The 24,423-nt window shown below is 45.3% G+C and overlaps 1 protein-coding gene across 3 annotated transcripts in view; it reads left to right on the forward strand.

Annotated features, from left to right (window-relative positions):
* Nucleotides 1–24,423, forward strand: part of PIK3C2B (phosphatidylinositol-4-phosphate 3-kinase catalytic subunit type 2 beta) — a 90,275-nt gene that overhangs the window by 60,088 nt on the left and 5,764 nt on the right. For all 3 annotated transcript variants that reach the window (XM_081193371.1, XM_081193370.1, XM_081193372.1), the window contains 15 exons: nt 1,433–1,600; nt 2,480–2,591; nt 6,356–6,498; nt 11,210–11,398; nt 11,633–11,726; nt 12,912–13,006; nt 13,690–13,870; nt 15,582–15,689; nt 17,249–17,341; nt 18,079–18,208; nt 19,166–19,302; nt 20,137–20,306; nt 22,558–22,714; nt 23,877–23,986; nt 24,184–24,385. In XM_081193371.1, coding sequence (XP_081049497.1) covers nt 1,433–1,600; nt 2,480–2,591; nt 6,356–6,498; nt 11,210–11,398; nt 11,633–11,726; nt 12,912–13,006; nt 13,690–13,870; nt 15,582–15,689; nt 17,249–17,341; nt 18,079–18,208; nt 19,166–19,302; nt 20,137–20,306; nt 22,558–22,714; nt 23,877–23,986; nt 24,184–24,385 — 2,089 coding nt within the window. The remainder of the gene's footprint in view (nt 1–1,432; nt 1,601–2,479; nt 2,592–6,355; nt 6,499–11,209; nt 11,399–11,632; nt 11,727–12,911; nt 13,007–13,689; nt 13,871–15,581; nt 15,690–17,248; nt 17,342–18,078; nt 18,209–19,165; nt 19,303–20,136; nt 20,307–22,557; nt 22,715–23,876; nt 23,987–24,183; nt 24,386–24,423) is intronic.

A 24,423-nucleotide genomic window follows, 5' to 3' on the forward strand; every position in this document is an offset into this window, starting at 1 on the left:
TGGGGAGAAATGAAATGCAGAAATACAACACATATAGGCTAAGCCACACAACTAGAGAAAAGTTAGAGATGGACGAGAAAAGAGCAGGAGGAGGATTTGTTACAGCCGAAGCCTGTAGGGCAAGTTGGGCAGTTTGAGCAGGTCCTCTGCAAAGTGGTGGGTCCCCTCCTATGCCAGTGGGTGCCCTGATAGTTAAAAGGGGGCTTAGGGCACCAGTGAGCCCTTCTGAGGTACTGGGGTTTGCCCAACCAGATGAGGACCCCACATGTTGATACTCAGCCTCCTATAGGACATGGAATCATAGAATTGCAGAGTTTGAAGGGACCCTAAGGGTCATCTAGTCCAACCCCCTGCAATGCAGGAATCTTTTGCCCAACGTGGGGCTCGAAGCCACGACCCTGAGATTAAGAGTCTCATATCTTCTGACTGAGCTATACTGCAGATTTAAAGCAGGCTTAATAGTAATTTTCTTTCTCCGGGCAATCCTGGGATTTTTCCGCACCCTCCCCAAACAATATCCCTTGAGATGCAGTTTGTTGGACATAACGTTCATTGAAATCCAGTTGTTTGGTGTCTTAAAACTGTGCTTCATTATTCCTACCTTCCCACTCTTGACTGCCTCAGAGCCTTGAGGTGTTCCTTATCTTTGAAACCCAGACCGTGAAAATGAATGTTGATGGCTGCACGCTAGGCCCGGTGTGACTATAGCTGTAGGATTAAGGCAGTAGAAACAGGTTTCCTTGTGGAAAAGAGATAACAAAATGACACATTTACACAAGTCGCGCTCTCTGTGTATGTTTCATTTATGTACAGTATGTGTGAGTGTACATGCACACACACATTGATCCAATTCTGAGCAGTGATTTATTGTGTTTGTCATACATTTGGATGCTTTGCATTTTTATTTTTATTTTTTGCAACTGGGCCTTGAATGCAAATGCAAGCGAGGGAAAGGAGGAAAGAAGCACAGGCTTAAAGCTGGCTGAAGTGCACAACCTTCCTACAGGGTGAAACAAGGTCTTATGTGGCCGAATCTTAGCGAGTGCTGGATTTATGCCAGGAAGACACTGATTCAGCCACTGACGTTTGGCACTGTCTTTCAGTGTCTGCTCAGAACCAGTCAAATGGAAACCACCGTCACTTACCTCACAGCAAATGGCATAATTCCACCGCTCCCTCCTCAAAGACTTTGCGTACTAACCATGCAGCAGCACAGCCTTCTCCAGCCTGATGCCCTACAGATGTTTTGGGGCTGCAACTCCCAGTAGCCCCAGCAAGTACATGTGCAATAGATCTGGAAGGTACCAAGTTGTTGAAGGCTGCGCTGTAGTGTAAGTTATTTTATTAGATAGTTGCTTCTTCGAGGGAAATGGATGTTAAGCTGTCGTTCTTGCTCATTGGCTTCTTGCTCATTGGCTTCTACTTCTTCCAGAATCTGCTTCCCGGTCCAAGTGAATCGCCTCCCACGAGAGACTCTCCTGACAGCCACACTCTATGCCATTCCAATCCCGCCTCCCGGGAGTTCTTCCGAGACCAACAAGCAGCGCCGTGTCCCAGAGGTTTTGGGCTGGGTCACCACACCACTCTTCAACTTCCGGCAGTACGTGTGCCTGCTTCTGTGTGGGAGAGAATAAGCAGTGTAGCTTTCCGGGACATCTGTTTGGGATGAATTCCAAAGGGACAGGCCGTGTCAGCCTGTTAGATCAAATGCAAAAGAAGAGTCTTTTGTCAACTAGAGGCCACTTCATCAGTTGCATGAAGCGTTGTCCTCAGATGACAAGGGACATATGCACACATATCCAGATATGCTGGTGCAAGTGGGGGAAATGGCACGTGGTGAGGCCAAAATGGCGCAAAAGTCCCTGAACTGCAACAGGCACAGTCTGGCATTACTGAGCAAGGCATGAGATGATCACAGTGGTCATCTAACAACAGCAGTAGCTTCCTAGTCAGTCTTCCTAGTCAATTTCTGTTCTGTTCCAATTGCACATGTGTAGCATAGTGGGAGAGGAAACCCTGGCCTTGATTAAGTCTTCAGTGAATAGAATCAGATTTCTATTCAATTCAGGGGATTGAATAGAGTTGTGGGCTATTACATGCTTGGTGCTTAAGGTCACTCTGTTCCTAATAGCCCCTTTTAAGAAAAAGGCAACTGCTCAGGAAAGCAGGCCAGCAAAAGGGTCTTGAGTGATCATGTGAGCAGAGAAATTCAGGAGCTGACCCTCCCTAATTTGTAGAAAGAGGTCCTAAGAGGAGCAATTCAGGGTTTGTCAGTCCAGCCATCTTCTTCCAGACAGTGGTAACATTGCTAAGGAATGGAGTGTGGTAACAGAAAACAACCTCAATGTTCTGTGGAGTGATTTGCTTTGATAATTGGTTTTTTGTTGGCACTGCTTTTGCTAACTGGGTCTTCTTAACTACTACTAGAGCCTGAATCTGGTGCTAATGTCTGTTTTCTCCTGCGTGTGCATCCGTGCAGGGTCCTGACCTGTGGACGGAAGCTCCTGGGTTTGTGGCCAGCGACTCAAGACCCGTCTAGTGCCAGGTCAAGTGCTCCCAACTTCAACCAGCCTGACAGTGTTATTCTGCAGGTGAGTCTCTTCCTTGGGCTCTGTCACCACACACAGACAACCCTAATGTACTTTGTTTGTGACTCTTATTGTTTGCCTCTTGAGATTGGGGATCCAGCAGTAGTCTCCGAATGGTTCAGCTTAAGTTCTTATTCCACTATGTGCTGGACTTAGTATCAGGTCATGGCTATATTGATTTATCCACCCATCCAAGCAATGGCAAAATAATTGGGGCTAGTATTAGTTCCAATCCACTGAGAGTGGCACAATATTGTGTCCCTACATAAGAGATTGAGAAGGGGAATAGACTGAATACATAGGGGTAGGAGTGGTGGCAGGAATCTCACGGTTTTCTGAACAGAGGGAGATAGGCACTCCACTATTGGAAAAGGGGCGTGTTTAGTTGTTTTTAAGGTGATGGCATTGCAGGAGATTGCTATGGGGAGTCAATAGCCTTGCTGGTATAAGTTTTTAATGTTTGATATTTTATTGTGTTTTTAATATTCTGTTGGGAGCCACCCAGAGTTGCTGGGGAAACCCAGCCAGATGGGCGGGATATAAATATATTATTATTATTATTATTATTATTATTATTATTATTATTATTATTATTCATTCATAATAATATTATTCATTCATGTACTGAAGCACTACAGCAATGGCAACTCATCCTTATATATTTAAAAGCACATATAATCCTTTGAAAACATTCATTAAATGGTACAGACATGAAGGAAGAAGGCACATCTTATTAGCTGTGGTGCAATGGCCACTTCAAGTCACAGTTGTTAGTTGCTGCTAGGGGGATAAATGACACTTTCTCACTAGCCAGGGTGGATGGTGGTGGAATAAATAGCATTTTCCTAACAGCTACTGTGAATGACATTGGATTCCTTGCTACAACTACTTATTTGTTGCATATTCATTCATTGTACAAATATTTGAAGTAAATGATAAACTGTGCATTTCTGTGATAAGACAATTTTCTGAAAAGGCTTGGATTCCAGCTTTTGGTTGATCTGGTAAAAATTGGGATAGGGAGAACCTTTCTCCGAATAAGCCTAGTGCTTAGATATATGAGATTGTCTTCTAATAAATTCTAACCCAAAAATGATTATGCCAGTCTTTAAGGTGCTGCAGGACTTTTTGTTGTAAAGGGAAAAGTGACTGAAAGGTGACTTGTGGAGGCCTGATTTTGCATAGGCTGTAGTCTACTCAGAAGTAAGTTCAATTGAATTCAGTGGGGCTTAAGATTGCAACCTGATACTGTCATTTTGGGCAGCTCTGTCTCTCTGGGCCTTGGCACCCTGAAAATCCTTGTGCTAAGGAGTTGCAGTAGATTTGTGACCCAAAGCACTTGCCTAGTCCCAGCACAAGCATAGCATTCTCTATTTTTCTTTCTTTCTTGGATTCATCTATTATATCTGTCCCTCCTCCGGCTCCAATGTCTCTCCCCCCCCCCCCGCTGCCTTTTGCTCATTTCTGTCTTCTTTTCCCCTCCCCTCCCCTGCACTTGCTAATATCCTTTTGGCTTTGAAGCTAGATGGCAGGACCCCAAGCCTGCTGCTTAGGGTGTGGACAGAAGGAATGGAGGGAGAGGCCGGTGCCGATGAAGTGGAGATTTGGCAGTGGGAGGGGGTGGGGAGCTGGATCCAAGTGGGCTGGGTCTGGAGAGGTTCTCCCCTGGGTCATATCGTGTGCACTATCCTCCTTCCCTGCTGATTTTAAGCGAGCAGAAGGATTATTACTAAGCATCCAAACCAGGCCCTGCTGGAGCCTCAATTACTTCCCTTCCCTAGCCTCCCTTCCCTTCTGTTGCAGTTCTCCGACCTGCTTGTACGGGACTGATTTCTTTGGCACGCAACCAAACGACTGGTTTTTCTTTTCCAAAGCCACTTACAAACCCATCGAGTTTTGTTTATTTATTCATTTTAAACTCAAGCTGTTGCCGGTAATCCCCTAAACGCTGCTGCTGCTGCTGCTACTAAGGACCATTGAGTAAATGATGCACATTGCCGGTGGTGCCATTGCATCCCATCCCATCCCATCGTGGCTTTTCCAGTCCAAAGCTGGGTGTGGTTGCGACTTTCTAAGGCTCAAGAAAGACTGAGCTCATTTTCCATCTTTCTTTTTGAAAGATTTCAAGGAAATGTCCTGTTAAACTCATCCATGGCTCCAAACCTTGATACACTATAGGTTTATATAGGGCTTCCCCAAGCATTTGGAGGTCAGCAAGTAGCTGCCACTCTAAAGCATGGACAGTGAGTATCTAATTCAAGAAGGGGTTGGACCGCAACTCCCATCCTCCCTGGCTACACTGGCTGGGCCTGATGGGAGTTGTAGTCCTGCACTACATGGAGAGTACAGGCTCCTCACTTCCAGTCTAATGCCTGTGCTGTTTGCCAAAAAGAAGCCAGGGATAGTGCACGCCTTGTGGTGGCTCTTGGTGTCTCATGGCATCCAAAAGAAGGAAGGTCAAACGAAAGGACCAGCTCTGTGCATGTTATGTACTGAAGTTCTCACCCTGGGCCAGCAGGGGATACTGTAGATAGTTATGCAAATGAAGGATAGAAAGTGACGTTCAGTGATTGGATAGTTTGTATGCAAATGAAGGATCGAAAGTGACGTTCAGTGATTGGATAGTTTTAGAAAGTCGCAACAGTTACGATTGTTCCTCTATATAAGCAGGCTGACTGAGCTCCTCAGTTCAGTTCTGTTCCAGCTTACAAATAAAGAGCTGCTTTGGAAGAATCACTGTGTCGTCTGATATGTTTGCCCACAACTTAACAGTGCATTTGGGTGTTTAATTCAGAGCCAAATCTGATCATTCCACTCAGAGTCCAGATTGGTCTGGGCACACCAGTATTCAGCTGATTTTGGAAGTATCAGGATGGTGTGGTGAGTCACAACCTGAGCACATGGTATTTGGTGGAACAGCCTGATGATTCAGTATTTGCCACTTCCCCAGTGACCTAGATGTGGCCAAAGGGGTGTGTTATTTGGCCTTAAACCCCGGTCAGTTCCGCTTCCTGATCTGTTCTTTGGCCTTCTTGCCCAGAAAGTATCCCCATGAAGCTTAGTTTCACAGCACCCTCGCAGCTTTTCTACCATACACATTCGGACCTCTTTGTTGCAAGAACATTGTTTAGAGTTACGAGGAAAACCTGCTAAAGCATCCAAACGGAAAGGAAAGCATGTGAGAATTGAAACAGCCAACAGGGTGGTCTGGAATTCAATATGGGCAGCAGCTGCCCAAGTGGCAATGCATATCAAGTGGTGCCCAGAAGAAAAGGGCTTCAGTATTCACTAGGTGGCAAGGTACGGTCAGTTGTACGGTGTACCCGGTGACTTGGGGGAATGTGCAGGTCTGCATACACATTACACCCTGCAAAAGGGTGAATGCATGGCCCCCCACAGTAGTTCTGAATGGTGTGGGCAGAAAAATGGAAAGAGAAAACATATTGCTTTCATTACAATAAAAATATGACTACACAAATGTCTTCATAATTTCTTGGCTGGTTGGTAGGTCTGTCCATTCCACAGATGTGTGTATGGGATGGAGCTGGGACCGCAGTGTGACTCATTATTATGTCTGCTTTTCCTACTTCTGTGCAATGTGTCATATTCTGTGTGATGAATAATAGGATGCTCAGGTGCAGGACTCCTTTTCAGGCTACTTCCATGTGCTGATAGTGGGATAAGGCGTCCCCAGTATCAATCTGCCCTTTCAGGGTGGTAGTAAGTATGTGCTTAAAAGGCCGTTCTTGTCTCCCTACCTTTCCCAGATTGACTTCCCCAGTTCAGCATTTGAAGTCAAGTTTACCAGTCCACCGGCAGCCGATTTCAGTCCCCAGTACAACTTCAACAGCCTCTTTGAGGGAGACCAGCGGAAGCTGAAGGAGGTGATGCAGAAGGAATCGCTTTATTGGTGAGAGGATGGAGAGTGTGTTTGGGCGCATTGTTGTATCAGGGGAGAGATTCTTGGTCACTGACACTTTTTGATGGCCCTGAGTTGAATATCTCGGAGGGGTAATAGGCAGGGGTCCCTCCAGATATTTTGCTGGACTATGATTCCCATCATCCCTGACCATTGGCCATGCTGGCTGGGGCTGATGGGAGTTGGAGTCCAACAACATCTAGAGGGCCAAAGCTCTTCCCCATCCTTGGTTTAAGGGGTGAAATGTTTCCTACCAGACTGGTCCCCTCTGCTTCTACTCCCCCCGTTTAATATAATTGCTCTTGCTGCCACATACATTATGTTCCCTCCCTCTTTCTGTGGGATCTGTCTCGTATATTGTCTAGGCTTCTTATCTCCAGTGCTTGCTCCTCTCTTTCCATCACTTTCTGAGGCCAGCGCTCAAAGCACTTTCTACATACTCTGCTCTGTAATCATGCCCAGGCATCCAAACTTGTTCAGCATATGTTTCTCTGCTAGCAATGTACTTTCATGACTACTGACTGCCTTGCTGGGTACTGAGACTATCATCTAAATAAATCTGTTTCCTCCATAAATAGTCTCCAACTGGCAGAGGTGGTTTCGATCTAAATACAAATAAGAATAGAAGGGAATCTAACACTAGCAGGCAATCATCTCAGAGTCTTCCTTGTTCCTATTAAACTTGATGAAAAAATTGTGGAGAAAGGTCTACAGATTAATGTTCAAGGAAATACTGAAGATAAGGAAGGATTTCAAATACTTCCATTATAGCCTTGAACAAGTTATTTGGTTTCTAGTTTATAATCTGCTCAATGAGGGGCAGCCTGCCCCCACAGTTAATTCTATTTTTAAAAAGTTTTGTTTAATTGACCCTGAAAATGGCCCCATTGAGACATTTAACAGCACTATAAAATGTACAGTTAAAAACCAGGTAGCATTGAAACACAAGTAGAAAACAGCTATAAAACTGGAGGCTGGATCCACAGTAATGCTGTTCTCATCCTGGGAATCTCCATGGCTAAAACCTTAGATGACTTGGAATATGAGTGGCAAAACTCAAATGCCACAAGAGCCAGTAAGGACTGCTGTCAGACTGTACCCACTTGATATGTTATTAACAACATTAACGCTGATTGCTTCCATAATTGATCCCTTTAGTGTTTCTTTCCTGTAATTAGCCTGAAGTAGAATTAAAGCAGAGATTCCATACAAGCACTTAATAAACTAGCACTATATAATCTAGCAATTCTGTTCTCTTTGGCCCAGATTCTCCTATAATGGGCTGAGCCTGCATGCAGGGAGTTCTTAATTAAAGGCACATGTGCTTTAAGAGCCTCATAGCACTTAGTCCACCCAGGACAGGCTGCTATGGTAATTGCATTTAAATTAGCCAAAATAGTCATAGGTCAGGTTTGCAAAACACGGAGGGACACTGAAATGCAGCAGGCGGACAATGACATTACCTGGACGTGCCATAAAAAGTGAACAAAAGAGGGCAATTTCATAAAGAAAGTCTTAACATGAAAGCAGGCGCTGCTCTTAACTCTTAAAGTACAGTGGTACCTTGGTTGTTGAACTTAATCCGTTCTGGGAGCCAAAACATCCGAGTACCAAGGCGTTCGACAACCAAGGTACGACTGTACATTAAAACAGGGGGAAGTTTTGATTTTGTAATTTTCACCTTCTACCCGGTGCCTTCACTGGCATCATTTGGGTGCCAGACCTACCTCTTTTCCCAGGCCTTTGATGGAGTTAATTGATTTTGTTGGTGTGTGTCTAACACTTCCTGTTGCTGTTGGGGTGGGAGGGCTGTTTTCTGAATGAGAAATTGTTCATGTTTATATGATTCTTCTTTAAGTGTGGTATAGTATATATGAGTGTAAATCTTAAGTGCTTAATTAATTTATAATTTATTAATTAATTGATGCAAAAGTGGCCAATATATTGTAATTTGCTTTGATAACTTTTTGGGTAACAAGCAGCTAATAAGCCCAGATTGTTACCCCCACCATCATCAGAGCTGTGGTGTTTTTCTTCGAAGGTTTTTATTCTGGGTGGTTGGGGTCATCTTCTTCAATTTATTGGCTACCTCCAATCATGCTCTTTGTCCTGAACATATTAGTATATAAATAGATCCGATGTCAGGCTGCCCTCACCCTTTCCCCTCCTTTGGCTGAAAGCAAGAAAGCTTTCTGCAGCATTTTCTCAGTGCTTGGTAGGGGCAGACCATCCCTTCCTGGCATTGTACAGTAGGTTGTGCCACTTCCCTTCCTGTCTGCTCTGGGTCACAGCTGCGGTGGGAAGTTCTCATGGATGGCCTGTGCTTTTCACTCTCCTTCATTTTTGTTCTGGCCTGAGTGAGTGAATGTATTTCCTGGAGGTGGCTTAAGGAAACCTTTGGGAATGGAGCTAGCCCTATTATGCAAGTGCCTTGGCCATATTGCTTTGCCAGCACCCGGACATTCAGCCCCTCCCTGTTATTCCTCTAGCACTGCGGCTGGGCTGATCTTGATGGCCCTGGATCCTAGCTTTGGCCTCTCACAAAACCAACCCTGGTCTCCCTCCAATTCTTCTGTGTGATTCAGTTTTCCTCTCACTGCCTTGCCAAGACAGCTCAGAGGCACTGTCAGTCCTCAGTCCCTGGGAAATTGCTTTCAATGCAAAAGCTCAACACTGGAACACACCAAGTCATTAGTAAGTGGCTCAATGGTTGCTCACCACTAAGCAGCTACTCTAACATATTTGGGATTGAGAATGTGGCTTCCAGGCCCCTTGTTCTACTCTACTCTTGTCTCTCCAAGCTATTCTATTTTCTTTGGCCTTCTGTTCTCCCCCCCTCCCCCCTATACTGCAACTTCTCCCTGTTCTATTCCAGTTCAGGACACCTCCAGTTGCTCCTCAAATTTTGGCCTTTTACCTTCCCTGAACACAGGCCTCCATATTTCTCTCCTCTCCACCACTTACCCCTTTGTGGTCCTGAACTGCATGGACAAGTCCTGCTCAGTCTCCCTGCCTCTCTTTAAGACTGACTGCCTTAAAAGATCTCTTTCATACCCCTCACTTTTGACCTTTTCCCCCTGAGCTGCCCCCATGAGCTGCATTGACCTTCAACATGGAAATACCCCTCAGGCACCAAACAAAATCAGTGCTAGCTAATTTTCTAGCTGGAGCCTGAGCCACAGAGGGGCAAGCATCATTTTCAGGGCTTAGCTGTAGAAACATAGAACTCTACAGTTGGAGGGAATCACAGCTAAAGAATCCCCGACACACGGCCACCCAACTTCTGTTTCGAAACCTCCAATGAAGTAGAGTCCACCATCTTTGGTGGTAGACCATTCCACTGTCAAACGGCTCTCACCATCAGGAAGTTCTTCCTAAAGTTTTGTCATAATCTTCTTCCTTGTAAGTTGAATCCATTGGTTCAAGTCCTACCCTCCAGAGCAGAAAACAAGCTTGCTCCATCATCCATGTGACAGCCCTTCAGATATTTGAAGATGGCCGCTGTATCAACTCTCAGTCTTCTCTTCTCCAGGCTAAGCATACCCAGCTTCCTCAGCCATTTCTCATAATGCTTGCTTTCCAGACCCTTTATCATCCTGGTCACCCTACTCTGCACACATTCCATGCCCACAATCCCTGTTTTCAATGTAGGGCTTTGCTTTGAAACATGTAAAGAAATAGTGTCTCATCATTGTCTATTATTAGCTCATTGCCAATCATCTGTGGTTGGCCAGGGTTGGTTGGTAGGCAGAACATCTGGATCAGAGAATGCACTTTCTGAGTCTCATTACCTCATTTTCTTGAAATTAAGCACTACTAGTTCATTCTTTCCTTTAGTTATTGCCAGACTGTTGTGCTATCAAGTCTAGGTTGGGTTTTTTTTTTAAGGTTGTATCATAGTTTTTCAGGAATTTTTAACCCCCTCCTCCCTAAAATTCAGCTTCATGTTGAATCATCAGTCCTTTGGTGGGGAGAAAGGATGCAGGTCGAACCTCAAGCAAGAGCAGAGGCATTTCACTGTGACTGGATGACACAGTGCTCCTCTTCCCGAGGGCTCTTGCGTTCATCACAGGCTGCAACTTCCTTTCCTCCTTCAGCTCTTGCGGCAAGAGAACCTTTGACCCCCATTAGACTGGGGATGGAATTGCTTCAAGTCACCCTGTTAGCCACCTGATCCCATCTTCCCCATGGAGAGAAATGGATTGACTGGTAATTGAAGCACGCAGCCTTGTTCTGTTTGAGATGAAGCAGTGTGCTGTTGTCTTTCTGTGGTTTTGCTGCTCTCTGGTGGAGTCCCAAAGCAACATCAGTTTGGTGGTGGTGAGGAGACACAGAACAGCCAAGGTTCAGTCTGTGTTCCTGTGAACAAACAGTATATGATCAAATGGCGCGACGCTCTTCTCTGGCAGTCCTACATGAGAATGGGCTGTTCTCTCCCTCTCTCATACAAACAAACTGCACAGAAATATATTTCTGACGGCCTCCCCATTCTTTTTGTGCCTTTATTATGCGTCAAATATGCATAAGGTTCCCTTAAAAGCACAAGTGCCTTCCTAGATCAGGTCGAAGAAAGGCTCATAGTGTCTGTTCCAGCATCGGATTTCCAGAATCAGCCAGTTTGGGTGCTTCTGGAAATTTTGCAAGTGCCATAGCTAATAGCCCTTGTGTCCCCAGACTGATCTTAAGACTTCTCTTGTCCCAGGCTAACAGATGCCGACCGGAAGCGGCTGTGGGAGAAGCGTTATTACTGCCACTCTCAGCCGGGCTCCCTGCCTCTGCTGCTGGCCAGTGCCCCGAGCTGGGAGTGGGCCTGCTTGCCTGACATCTATGCCCTGCTGAAGCAATGGACTCACATGAATCACCAAGATGCTCTTGGGCTGCTGCATGCAGCGTAAGTCATCTCCCTAGATTTGGGGTTTTTTATTGTATTTTGTGAAGGTGGTTTTATGCATTTGGGGGAGGTTCGTTTTATTGTCAGTGTTTCTTATTGTTGTCTGTTGCTTTTGAAGGTTCTTTTTGGGGAGAGAAAGAGGGGAACTGTTAAGTTTTACACATAATAAAAGGTGGCTACCAATATGGAGGTGGAGTTGTCCTCTAGTGAAAATCTCTTGATATGTCGCTGCAGGTTCCCAGATCAGGAGGTGAGGAGGACGGCTGTGCAGTGGATTGATTCCATATCTGATGCTGAGCTACTGGATTATTTGCCCCAGCTGGTACAGGTAAGTCACATGTGTTCCCTGAGAAATATTTCCATTCCATTTGGGAGCACACATGCCAGTGGCTTGTGTGCTTGGACAGCATTGTATCTCGGGAGGCAGCTGCCGTGGCAGAGGGCTTTGTTCTTTGGGAGCTCAGAAGTCAGGCGGCAAAACCTAAAGCAGTTTTTCTCCAAATGGTTGGAGTTTCAGAAGCCTTTGTAAAATGGCCAGTTTCTGATACCCTAAGGATAGGTTGCTAGGCTCCAGTTCACCTGTACTAGAGATAGTGGAGCATTCAGAATTAAAGCAGGATAATACTGAGGAAGAACTCTTATAGGGCAAATCCTTCCAGCAGAATTTCAGACTGCTGCCATAGGTCATGTTCCTCAGTTCGCTCTCTTGTATTCTACAGTTAATTAGAAATAGCTTTTGTTCTCAATGAGCAGTGTTTAGATTTGTATGGGAGGACTGTTTCAAAATCTTAACATTTTGCCTTGATGAATTCCTACTAAAAAACAAAACAAAATCCCAGTGTAATAATTTTGTTTCTCATCTTTGCTGCCTGGAATGTAGAGAAATATTTTTTTTTTCTGTCTTTGGGTGAATGCTTGTACTGAGGTTGTCAAGGTTTGCCTATATTTTCTAGGCTAATTTACCTCAGGTATTCTCACAATTGTAGTGCTGAGCAGAACTATCACTACTATGCTTGTTTTTGTTTCTTTTTAAGGCAGGGGCAACATTTTACTCTTCTACCATACTTTCAATGTCCCAATTTGTGTTCTCATAAAAATGGTTATGTTTTCAACACCCTGTGTGAGAAAACAAACAAACAAATAAATATTGTCTTGCAATGTAAGAGGTAACATAGTAATAGTACTACATTAATTGATTTTGGGGTGATTTTCTTGGGTGCTTTCCAAGCTGTAGAGCCAATGTTTTTCCTCAAACAGGATACAGAAAAGGGATGGTGGTGGAAGCTGTTTCTCCACCCTGGGACAGGGCCTTTTCTGTGGTAGTGCATTGGTAGGGGTCCTCCTTCCTACAGAACAAAAGGCCAACAAAATTCTGAGTTCTTTACGTTTTTTATGACTCACGTGCATCTCGATTGAGTCTCCTTTAGTTGTATACCAGCTTGTGAGGGCTCTGCCCCCAAGGGCAGACTATTACAGAATCTGTAATAGTCCAATCTGTTCTTTCCTCTCCCAGGCTCTGAAATATGAATGCTACCTGGACAGCCCCTTGGTGCGGTTCCTTATGAAGCGAGCCGTCTGTGACCTGAGGATAACTCACTATTTTTTCTGGTAATGTTGGTGGATGTGCTGTTGGCATAGTGAATGATTTAGAAACAAGGGTGTGTGTGTGTTTTAAAAAAGAAAGAGAGAGAATCTGAAGAAGTTATGATGATCAAGTTTGAATCTTTCTAGCAGATGCTAGAAAATGTTCAGAACATTATGCTTCCATTCACTGTTACCAGCCTTTGAATAAATGATTTCTTTCCTAAGAATTGCTTAGCATTACACCCATAAATACCTTTGTTCAGAACTGGATTTCTATGCTTTCATTTTTCTCTCTCTCTCTCTCTCTTTCTCTCTTTCTTTCTTTCTTTCTTTCTTTCAATTAAATCAAGCCCTTTTTTAAATTAAATCAAGTTTCTAGTCCTCATGGGGAGCAGTTTCAGGAGTCCGAGAACCTTAGCCCCCTCTGTTTTATGTTATTCTGGCTATCTTTAACTTATATATCTTTAACATTATTCTGGCTATCTTTAACTTATATTTTCAATTTTTGTAGATCGGGGGGGATCCCCCTTTTTAAAAAACAAGAAATTTGGTTTTAATCAGGAAAACCTGGTCTGTCTCCTAAGTTGACTTGGTCTGTCTAGGAGACAGGAAAAAGACTTTGCTTATCTGTGCTTGTGTTGGTGTGGATGGATGGGTCTTTCACATGAACCCCACTGCTTCTGGTGACAGTGTCTCCATGTCTCTAGGCTGTTGAAAGATGGTCTCAAGGATTCTCAATTCAGCATCCGTTACCAGTACCTGCTGGCAGCTCTGCTGTGCTGCTGTGGCAAGGGCCTGAGAGAGGAGTTTGACCGCCAGTGCTGGCTGGTGAACACCCTGGCTAAGCTGGCTCAGCAGGTTCGTGAAGCTGCTCCTTCATCGCGACAGGTATGTGTGCTTGCAAGCACCTCATGTCTCCCATGGGTGTGTGATGGGGAAGGAAGAATGAAGCAGCAAAGGAGACTATTCACCAACCTGGTTCCCTCCCAAATGTTCTGGACTACAGCTCCCATCAGCCAGTGTGGACTGGAACTGATGGGCTTTGGGCTACAATCTGTCTGGAGGGCACCTGGTTGGTGAGGCCTGCTGTAGGAACCGTCTAAAGTCTGTTTTGTTTGGGAATGCAAAGGCTGATGTGAGAACTAAATAAATAATTGCCAGCCTCTTAGCAAGAAGCAAGGGCCTGGGCTAAAATTCAGCCATTGCAGTTTTCAGCTTCTTCCATAAGTGGCTTTTGAGGTTCACCTTAAGACTGTTCTGTAGCCTGACTCTACAGCACGTGAGCTAACACCTAAGGTTATGTCAGCAATAATCAAACTCAAAGTAGACCCACTGAATTTAATGGACATGGTTAATTTAGGTCCACTAATCTCAATGAATGGGACGCGGGTGGCGCTGTGGTCTAAACCACAGAGCCTCGGGCTTGCCGATCAGAAGGTTGGCGGTTCAAATCCCCGCGACGGAGTGAGCTCCCGTTGTTCGGTCTCAGCTCCTGTCCACCTAGCAGTTCAAAAGCATGTCAAAGTGCAAGTAGATAAATAGGTACCGCTCTGGTGGGAAGGTAAACGGCGTTTCCGTGTGCTGCTCTGGTTCACCAGAAGTGGCTTAGTCATGCTGGCCACATGACCCGGAAGCTGCCTGCAGACAAACGCCGGCTTCCTCGGCCTATAGAGTGAGATGAGCACACAACCCCAGAGTCATCCGCAACTGGACCTAACAGTCAGGGGTACCTTTACCTTTTTTAAATCTCAATGAGTCTACTCTGAGTTGGATACAACCTTTAGCTCCCAAGTTCTTCCCCTCCCACCTCCAATGTCATGCTTCGTGCCAGATTAAGCTGCAAATTCTATTATTATTATTATTATTATTATTATTATTATTATTATTATTATTATTTATACCCTGCCCACCTGGCTGGGTTTCTCCAGCCACTCTGGACAGCTTACAGAAAATATAGAACATAATAAGGTATCAAACATTAAAAACTTCCCAATACAGATGTCTTCTAAAAGTTGTATAGTTCTTCATCTCCTTGACATCTGAAGGGAGGGTGTTCCACAGGGTGGGCGCCACTACCAAGAAGGCCGTTTGCCTGGTTCACTGTAACTTCGCTTTTCGAAGTGAGGGAGCCAGCAGAAGGCCCTCGGTGCTGGACCTCAGTGTCCGGGCTTAACAATGGGGGTGGAGACGCTCCTTCAGGTATACTCGGCCAAGGCCATTGAGGGCTTTAAAGGTCAGCACCAACACTTTGCATTGTGCTTGGAAATGCTCTGGGAGTGTTTACAAACCTAAATCCTGGAAGCAGAAGGTACTCCTTGAACCTGGAAAAAGTAGTTGCGTATTTGAACATGGCACCTCATTTGCAAACTTTTAGGCAAAATTTGCTTTAACTGCCCAATTGAATGTGGAATTTGGGTGGCTCTTGGTTCAGCATATAAACATTATGTCAAGAATGGGCTCGTGCAGCAACCTGTTTTGGGATGGGTTCCAAACCCAGACCTGCTTCATAAGATGTTGGACAGGTGCCTGGGGCAGACAGCAGATCAAATAGCCTGGTACTCTCTGCTGAACAACTTTGTTCTTGTGTTTTTTCCTTCAGGCCATCCTTCGTGAGGGGCTGGAGGATGTAAAGCAGTTCTTCAACGTTAATGGCTCCTGTCGCCTCCCGCTCAGCCCCAGCCTGCTGGTGAAGGGGATTGTGCCCAGGGTATGTCTCTGACTGTGGGTACCACTGTTTCTGGTGTGCTGTAGCTTCCTTCCTCTAAGTTCAGGCATCTTGGATACTTGAGCTTCCTGAAGATGCCCAGGCTTGGCTGCACTGTCTGCATTGGCAAGATTTGAAAGTAGCTGCTTCCTCTCTGTTGCAAAGCAAGCTGCTCCTAAGGATAGGAATGATTGGCTTCCAGCCATTAGCATCCTTACCACTTAACCTTTCAGTTTCAAATAATTTCTGCCAGATCCTCTTTTAAAGCCATCTAAGTTGGTGTTCATCAACTCCCATCATTATGGGAGTGAGTTCCATAGTTTAACTAATACACTACATGAATAAGCACTTTCTTTTATCTGTCCTGAGTCTGTACATTAATACGGTGGTGCCTCGCAAGATGAAATTAATTCGTTCTGCGAGTTTTTTCGTCTTGCGAGTTTTTTCGTCTTGCGAAGCATGGTTTCCATTTTTTCAAAAAAGTCTTCAAAAACCTCAGAAAAGGCTACCACACCACGTGCTATGAGTTGCTCCTCGAAGTCAAGTTGCAACTGCACTTCAAGCAATGCACCCTGTATTACTGTAACGGTTTTAAGAAAAAAGAAACAAACTTGCAAGACGTTTCCGTCTTGCGAAGCAAGCCCATAGGGAAATTCGTCTCGCGAAGCAACTCAAAAAACCAAAAACTCTTTCATCTTGCGAGTTTTTCGTCTTGCGAGGCATTCTTCTTGCGAGGTACCACTGTACTGCACATTAATTAGGGCATCATCAAAAGGCCAAGAGGAAGAAAACCCTGGTACAGTGGTGCCTTGATTTACAACCATAATCCGTTCCAGAGGTCCGTTTGTAAACCAAGGTTGTAAACCAAGGCGCTCTTTCGCCAATGGGGCCTCTAAAAAAAGTTTGCAAACTGGGACACGCATTTCTGGGTTTGACGTGTTTGTAATCCAAAATGTATGTAAACCAGACTGTTTGCAAACCAAGGTACCACTGTATCTGGGATGAGCTGGAATCCTTATCTTGGGGGAGATAAAACATTATGTTTCTGGCATGATCGTAGGCCAGGGGTCCCCAAACTAAGGCCCACGGGCCGGATAAGGCCCAAGGGACTCGTTTATCCAGCCCGCGGCGACCTCTGCTGCCACCCCCCGCTCTTACCGGCGCTGTGCTGTGTGGCTGCCCACTTCTGGGTCAGAGGAGCACCGGAAATAGCTTGTGCGCTTGCTCAAACATTATTTGCACATGTGCAAGCGTTATTTCCAGTGCACATCCGGGTCGCAGGAGGCCCGTGCACAAGCTATTTCCTGTGCTCCTGTGCGCCGGAAATAGCGTGTGCGCACGCATATGGGCACACGCTCCCCTGCCCTCCTGCCCACCGCACAATCCATGCTGGAGACACCGGCCCAAGGCATGGTAAGTTTGCTGACCCCTGTCCTAGGCCTATGTTCTCCGAGAGTCCTTCTGTTGATGCTAAGGGACACCCACTTCTCATGCAGCTAGGGTGAGAAAAGCACTGGCCATTCTGACCACTTGCTCCCCCATCTCACTCTCTTTGACTGCAGGACTGTTCCTATTTCAACTCCAATGCGGTTCCTCTGAAGCTCTCCTTCCTGAATGTTGACCCTCTCGGGGAGAATATCCGTGTCATTTTTAAGGTGAGCCGTGATGTTTCTTACTTGGTTATGGCTACAGTTTTTCTTTGCCCAGATGCTTCTGAACAAATCCCTGATCTAGGGATTCTAGTGTTGCTTGATCTGGTGTTCAAGCAATATATTGTAAGTTCTTCTTGTGCCTTCTAAGATCCATCAGATTTTTTTATTTTTAAAAAACGTGATTAGAGGTTTTTAGTCTGTGGCAAGCAGGCTTGAAAAATAAGCTATGCACCCATGAAATAAAAGCATTAATGGGCTCCATTGTCACTGGCTAGGAATTTCAGTGTGCATTTCTGGTTGTGTATTTGCAAGGTTAAGCAGGCTTCAGTTCTACTACCTGCAGCAGGTGGGCAGTAAAGCCATAGCCTCAGGCAAATGACATTTTATAAGGCCTGCATGCATGTTGCTGACTTTGGGACTTCAAAGTGAATAATCACCTAACATCAGGTGATTGACAGGTGGACCAAATTTGGCCTGCAGGCCTAGCACCTGACCCCAGGAAACAGAAAGGTTCTCCACACTTCATCAAGCTGTTCTCTTAACCTCTAGCCTCTTTTCCCCATTCCCCCTGAACCTGCTTGCCAAACTGTAGTTCTCCAGGGTCTGAAATATCAGGAACCAACTCTCTTTCCAAATAGCTTCAGAACCTCTGGGAATCCACATCATTGCTTCTCCACATTTAAATAAAAGATTTGATTTCCAGTACTGCCTCTTGCCTTGCGCTGTTTCTCTCTCCACAGTGCGGAGATGACCTCCGGCAGGACATGCTAACTTTGCAGATGATCCGCATAATGAATAAGATCTGGGTGCAAGAAGATCTGGACATGCGCATGGTCATATTCCGCTGTTTTTCTACTGGTCGAGGTCGAGGTAAGTTTTCATCCAAGTACAAAATGGAACTTTTTTAGTTCCTCTTCCTCAGCTGCGCTCACGTTGTTTTTAGGCTGGTGTGAGGTTCTTGGAGAAATCTGTTGGAGCAGTGCTTTCGGGGCTGGGATAGATACCCAAGGTTCTATATCACTTCTCTGGATGAAGGCCAAGAACTTTTAAAAAAAAGGCCTCTAATTTGTCTCCCTACAGTAAATAGCCAGAAAACCTGCTTGTCCTCAGTATCTGGTAATCAAAGTCAAGTGCCCTTGAAAGAAGGGTTTGAAACATGGACCTCCAGTTGTTGGACTACAATTCCCATAACCCTGACTGTTGGTTGTGTGCCCCAGAGCTGATGGGAGTTGCAGTCCAGCAACCCTTTAAGGGACAGAGGTTCCTCTGCCCTGCTCTAAAATACAGCCTATTTTTAGTCATCGCAGCCACTACCATACATTTGTCATGGACATTTCAAAAATCAAGTATGTAAATAGCCCCCACAACATTCTCTAGTAAAAGTAAGTTACCGATGACAGAAACATTGTTTATCCATAATGGCGTCCTTTGAGGCTTGCTGTGCAAGTGTCTCTAACATTCTAGACAGATCATGGGTAGGTAGTCCAGCCTGGACCTTGGAAGAACCGTAGAGTTCTCTTCTTGGCCATTGAAGGCAGTGGTTGCTTCTCTGAACATCAGAATCCAGGATGGAGAACCAGGAGCCCTCCAGATAATGTTGGACATCAGCTTTGTCAGCTCCAGCCAGTATTGGTTGGGGTGATGGGAATTTCCCATACCTATTCTAAATGTAGGCTGCATTTTACACACAAGAGGAAGATGATTCAACATTTTACATTAAAAAAAAAGACCAGTCCAAGTTGGGTTCTTTGTTGGTTATGTGTGTTAAATGGGGGAAGGAAAGAGGCCCTTATTGCCCATCTTGTAGTCATTTGCTGTGTTTCACAGGGATGGTAGAGATGATTCCTAACGCAGAGACTCTACGAAAGATCCAGGTGGAGCATGGGGTGACAGGCTCCTTCAAGGATCGTCCCCTGGCAGACTGGCTGCAGAAGCACAACCCCAAAGAGGATGAATACGAGAAGGTGAAGAGAGCAAGAATAACATCATTTGGTCTAGGTTAAAAAGCCAGGCAGCTCCAAGTCACGATCAAAGATTGTGCTAACGTCAAACCCATGGTGCCCTCTTTTGAGTCTAGTGGTTTTAATAATTCCATCGCAGTTTGACCTCACTCCCAAAGGCACACTCCTCCATTGTCTCCCGAGACAGACAAATGTCAACCCCAATAAGCAAAGTGGAGCATTGCAATGTGGACTTGTGGGTGTGCACCTGACTTTTCTTGCAGGCCCACATTTTTCTTTGTTTCCGTAGCAAAATGTTGGATTGGAGAGATGCCACCTTGGTTTTACTTATTTAAAATTTGAGCAGTTTTAAACATCTGGACACAAGGGAGATCACAAACACAACACCAGGAAGCTAAACTACACTGTAAATAAGCAGCAAGCAAGTGTTTTAATCTTAAAATCTTGTGTAAACATAAATGTTTTCACTTGTTATTCAGAATTATATGAAATATGGCTTGGGGGCGGGGAGCTTTTCCATTGTACTGAAAAAGCCTGGCTACAAGTTCTGACTTCAAACAAAGACAGCACAGTAGAAGGCTATCTGTAAATACAACTAAGGGTAGGTTACCTCAAGGTAGATTTAGGTGCCTTTCTGACATCTCAAGTTCCCAGGGTGTTCTAGAAAACAGGCTAGTATATATTAAATATATAGGCAGGTAATATAATATTCCCAGAGGACCCTAAATTCAGGAACCTTTTTCAAAAAAATTCCCTCCAGCATTTTGTCTGGCCTTACTGCTTTCCTGTGCAGCTCTTCACATTACTGTGTTAATAACATCCATCTTCATCTGCCAGGCAGTGGAGAACTTCATCTACTCATGCGCTGGCTGCTGTGTAGCTACTTACGTGCTGGGAATCTGTGATCGGCACAACGACAACATCATGCTCAAGACCACAGGGCACATGTTCCACATTGACTTTGGCAGATTTCTGGGCCATGCTCAGATGTTTGGCAACATCAAAAGGTGAGCACTCTAAGGAAACTAGAGAGGCTGTGTGTGTGGCCGACTGAATTATTGGTGCTAAGGGCGGGCATGTATGCTATTTTTGGAAACGAAGGTGGAGCTAAACTAGTACATAGATTAGCTTCACCATGAAACTAATGGTTTCAGTTTTTCACATTAGTTTCACATAGAAATGTTTTTGCAAATTGATATATTTCTGGAACTCCTGTGTGCAAGGCTGGAAGGAAAGGATGAACTGAGAGATCTGTGAAACTGTGAAAGACATGCAAGCTCTGAACAAAGGAAACATTAATTCAGTGGCTGCAACAATCATATGGGGCTTCTTTGTCCAATCTGCCTGAAAACTGTCAGTTCTGATGCCCTAGAGTGGTAGTAGAAGCCTTGCACATTCCACAACGCTTGCATGGAAAACAGAATTTGTTACAAGGAGGAGAAATGCAGCTGTTTCTCTCATTTAAACCAATGGGAAGCTTTATAGGATTCGTCTTTTTAAAAATTGCTTGTAAAATGTAGTTCCTGTTTAGTGCAGCACCTGAAAATGCCATGCCATTTGGATGGAAAATGTCACGGTTATTAGCAGCAAGCTGGGTCTCCACTGCAAAAACTCAAATGAAACTCAAATGAATGTGAAACAAAATTGATGCAAACGAAAAGAAAGTGAAACTAAATAGGGTAGATTTTAAATACTTAAGACATTTCAAGTGCACGCTTCTGGCTGGTGTTCAGGAATGAACCTTGGAGTTGCAGGACTCGCAGAAGTGGGCTAAGCTGAGGAAGGCACATGTCTTGGCAGTTAACTCCTTATTGACAAGAAAAGCACGTACAGCAAGCTTCCACAGTGTCCCAGATACACACACACACACACACACACACACACACACACACACACACTCTCTTCTATCCTCTAGGCAGCTGCCCACAGGTCTAGGCCCTGTGGAGCAGTTACAGCAACAGGGAGACCCTGCCTGCCCCTGCTGGCTTATATACCCTCTCATGACAGGTTGCTTGCCCACAATCTGAGACTTCTCTTGTCAGGAAATTGTCACTGCTCTTCCCTTTTCAAGACCCTCCTGGGTCTAGGAGGCAATGGGGCAGGGAAAGGTGGGGAGTCTCTTGACCTGTTTGTCAGCTGAACAGCCTCTTCCGCCCTTACCCTGCGTATATTCCTCCATCTTGGACTGCCCTGACTCTCCCTCCTCCCCTGGCTCCTGCCTTGGGGGCAGCGTGAAACCCCATAAATCACTGGGTCACTCTCCTGCTCCCTTGCCTCCACCCCACAACCTTTGGAGTCTTTCCAGCTTCCTGTTTGCATGGATAAACTAAAGTCTACATTGTAGCAGGGATGCAGGTGACGCTGTGGGTTAAACCACAGAGCCTAGGACTTGCCGATCAGAAGGTCAGAGGTTCGAATCCCCACGATGGGGTGAGCTCCCATTGCTCGGTCCCTGCTCCTGCCAACCTAGCAGTTCGAAAGCACGTCAAACTGCAAGTAGATAAATAGGTACCGCTCCGGTGGGAAGGTAAACAGCGTTTTCGTGCGCTGCTCTGGTTCACCAGAAGCTGCTTAGTCATGCTGGCCAAATGACCCGGAAGCTGTACGCCGGCTCCCTCGACCAGTAAAGCAAGATGAGCGCCGCAACCCCAGGGTTGGCCACGACTGGACCTAATGGTCGGGGGTCCCTTTACCTTTACCTTTACATTGTAGCAGTAGCTAATTAATAATGATGTGGGTGGGTGTAGATTGTTGGTACCCAATACAAGTTTTTACCTGCCACGCATATTTTGCGGGGCACCATATTACGTGCTTTATCCAGAAAGGGAATCTGACAATTTGGCTTACAAATGTTGGACTTGAAGTTCCAAACTTTTTACTACGGATTTTTTTTAAAATAAAAAAAGCTTCTATTTCCCACCCCTTAAGCATCATATTTTCCAGCCTGTTTCAAAACATTCTGGGTGGAGCAGGTTGCCGGTGGAATGTGGCTTACCGGTTTCCACATTGTGATGCCCTTGTTCAGTGAATGCAAAACCCATTATTTGTCAAATGCGTTCAAGTTTTTTCCTGCTGTTGATACCAAGCATGTGGCTTTTGTTCCAAAGTCCTTCAGAATAATGTGTTGTGTGTGGATCTAATGGGATCTAGCACTCTCTGGGTCAACTAAGGTATGTTAGGAAATGAAAGCATGGTGGCTCTTTTTTGTCCCTGGGATTAGCCACATCACTGTGGCATTTGCACATTTCTTCCGTACAGGGACCGAGCTCCATTTGTCTTCACATCAGACATGGCTTATGTCATCAACGGCGGTGACAAGCCCTCCAGCCGCTTCCATGACTTTGTAGATCTCTGCTGCCAGGCCTACAACCTGATCCGCAAACATACCCATCTCTTCCTCAACCTTTTGGGCCTGGTGAGATACCCAGTTTCTACTTTCCTGCTGCCTCTGCTCTCCAGTAGCAGTGCATTTATCCAGACAGTGCATCATGGCTATTACTGAAAAGACTTTCAGCTGTTCTTTGCAGGAGTTTGAAGGGTTTGCATAGGGAGACAGAGACAATGGTGACCATCAGACTTGACCGGAGGAGTAAAGAACTGCCTTCTCTCTTCCAAGCCTGCAGTTCCCCCATGACAGAACCTTCTCAGTCTATATCCAGATCTTCTTTATATCCAAACCAGGGAAAGGGTATAAGTTTTTTGTGGTTTTTTTATTATTATTTGATATCCCACTTTATCACTATCCTAAGGAGTCTCAAAGCGGCTAACAATCTCCTTTCCCTTCCTCCCCCACAACAAACACTCTGTGAGGTGAGTGGGCTGAGAGACTTCAGAGAAGTGTAACTAGCCCAAGGTCACCCAGCAATTATTTGTCTGTGTAAGAGCAAAAATCACTTGGCAGATGCAGCACACAAACGTGTAGGCTCTCAGATAGGAGCTTGTTGCTGCTTCGGTGCTCCTTGGATGAGGAGCACTCCTTGGACTGTTCCTACAGTCAAGCTGAGCTAAGGTTTGACTTAGTATGTTGTATGAACCAGACCAATGTCTGGATTCACACATAAAAGTAAACCCATAGTTAAGATCAGCAAGCTAACAACAAACTCCGGGTTACTTTCACTAACATGTCATTGTTTATTTGCCGCTCTCACTGCCCTGCATGTGTGGTTTTGTCAGCTTATAGTGAAATAAAAAATGTCCACTTTTTTACATCAAAAGCAACCAGTTTTAGTAAAAAATAAGTAATAATTGTAGTGCTTCCCCCTCCCCTCCAACTGCTGGGATAAGGACACAAGCTGAGACTTGGTGAGTATCAACCACGAAAGCCTGTCTCCAACTATTGCATTGCCAAAGGCCCCTTTTTGTTCCTGAGACTGCAGCAGACATTGCTTGCAGGTATGCACCATAACTAAAGGGTTGGGAACTTGCCTTTCCTGTGTTTTGAAAGAAAGCTGAGGGTTTCTGGAAATCCAGTTAGCATGTGGCACATTCCAGAATCCATGAAATTCCCACAGCTCATGCCTGGAGTGTTTGCATTTCTTTCTTTTCTGGTACTAATCCGTGGCCTCTTTGGTGCCCAGATGCTGTCCTGTGGGATCCCTGAGCTTTCTGACCTTGAAGACCTAAAGTATGTTTATGATGCATTGAGACCACAGGACTCTGAAGCAGATGCCACCACCTATTTCACCAGGTAAGGGGAATCCTGATGGCTGGGAGAGGTGGAAAGGAAAGCCAGGAGCCACGTTGGTGTGCCAAGCTACTCCCACATAGAAATCTTGGTTCTCAGGGTCCTCTTTGAAAGGTCTGTTGTAGTCTTTGAAAATGCAGGGGGTAGACCAGTCAATTCTATGTCAACCCACAAACCAGATGTTTTATCCTTTTGTGCAGGTTGATAGAGTCCAGCCTTGGCAGTGTTGCCACGAAGCTCAACTTCTTCATTCACAATCTGGCGCAGATGAAGTTTGCAGGCTCTGACTCCCGACCGATGCTCTCCTTTGCCCCCCGTGTCCACACAATCAAGACGTCCAGCCGGATCCTTGATGTCTTCCTCTGCCGTCACGAAAAAGTCTTCAATCCCAGCAAGGGCTTTGTGAGTCTCTTCCACAGGCATTTTGGTGCAGCAGGTGG

This window comes from Podarcis bocagei (assembly GCF_964188305.1).
Source record: "Podarcis bocagei genome assembly, chromosome: 5".
Lineage (NCBI taxonomy): Eukaryota > Metazoa > Chordata > Lepidosauria > Squamata > Lacertidae > Podarcis > Podarcis bocagei.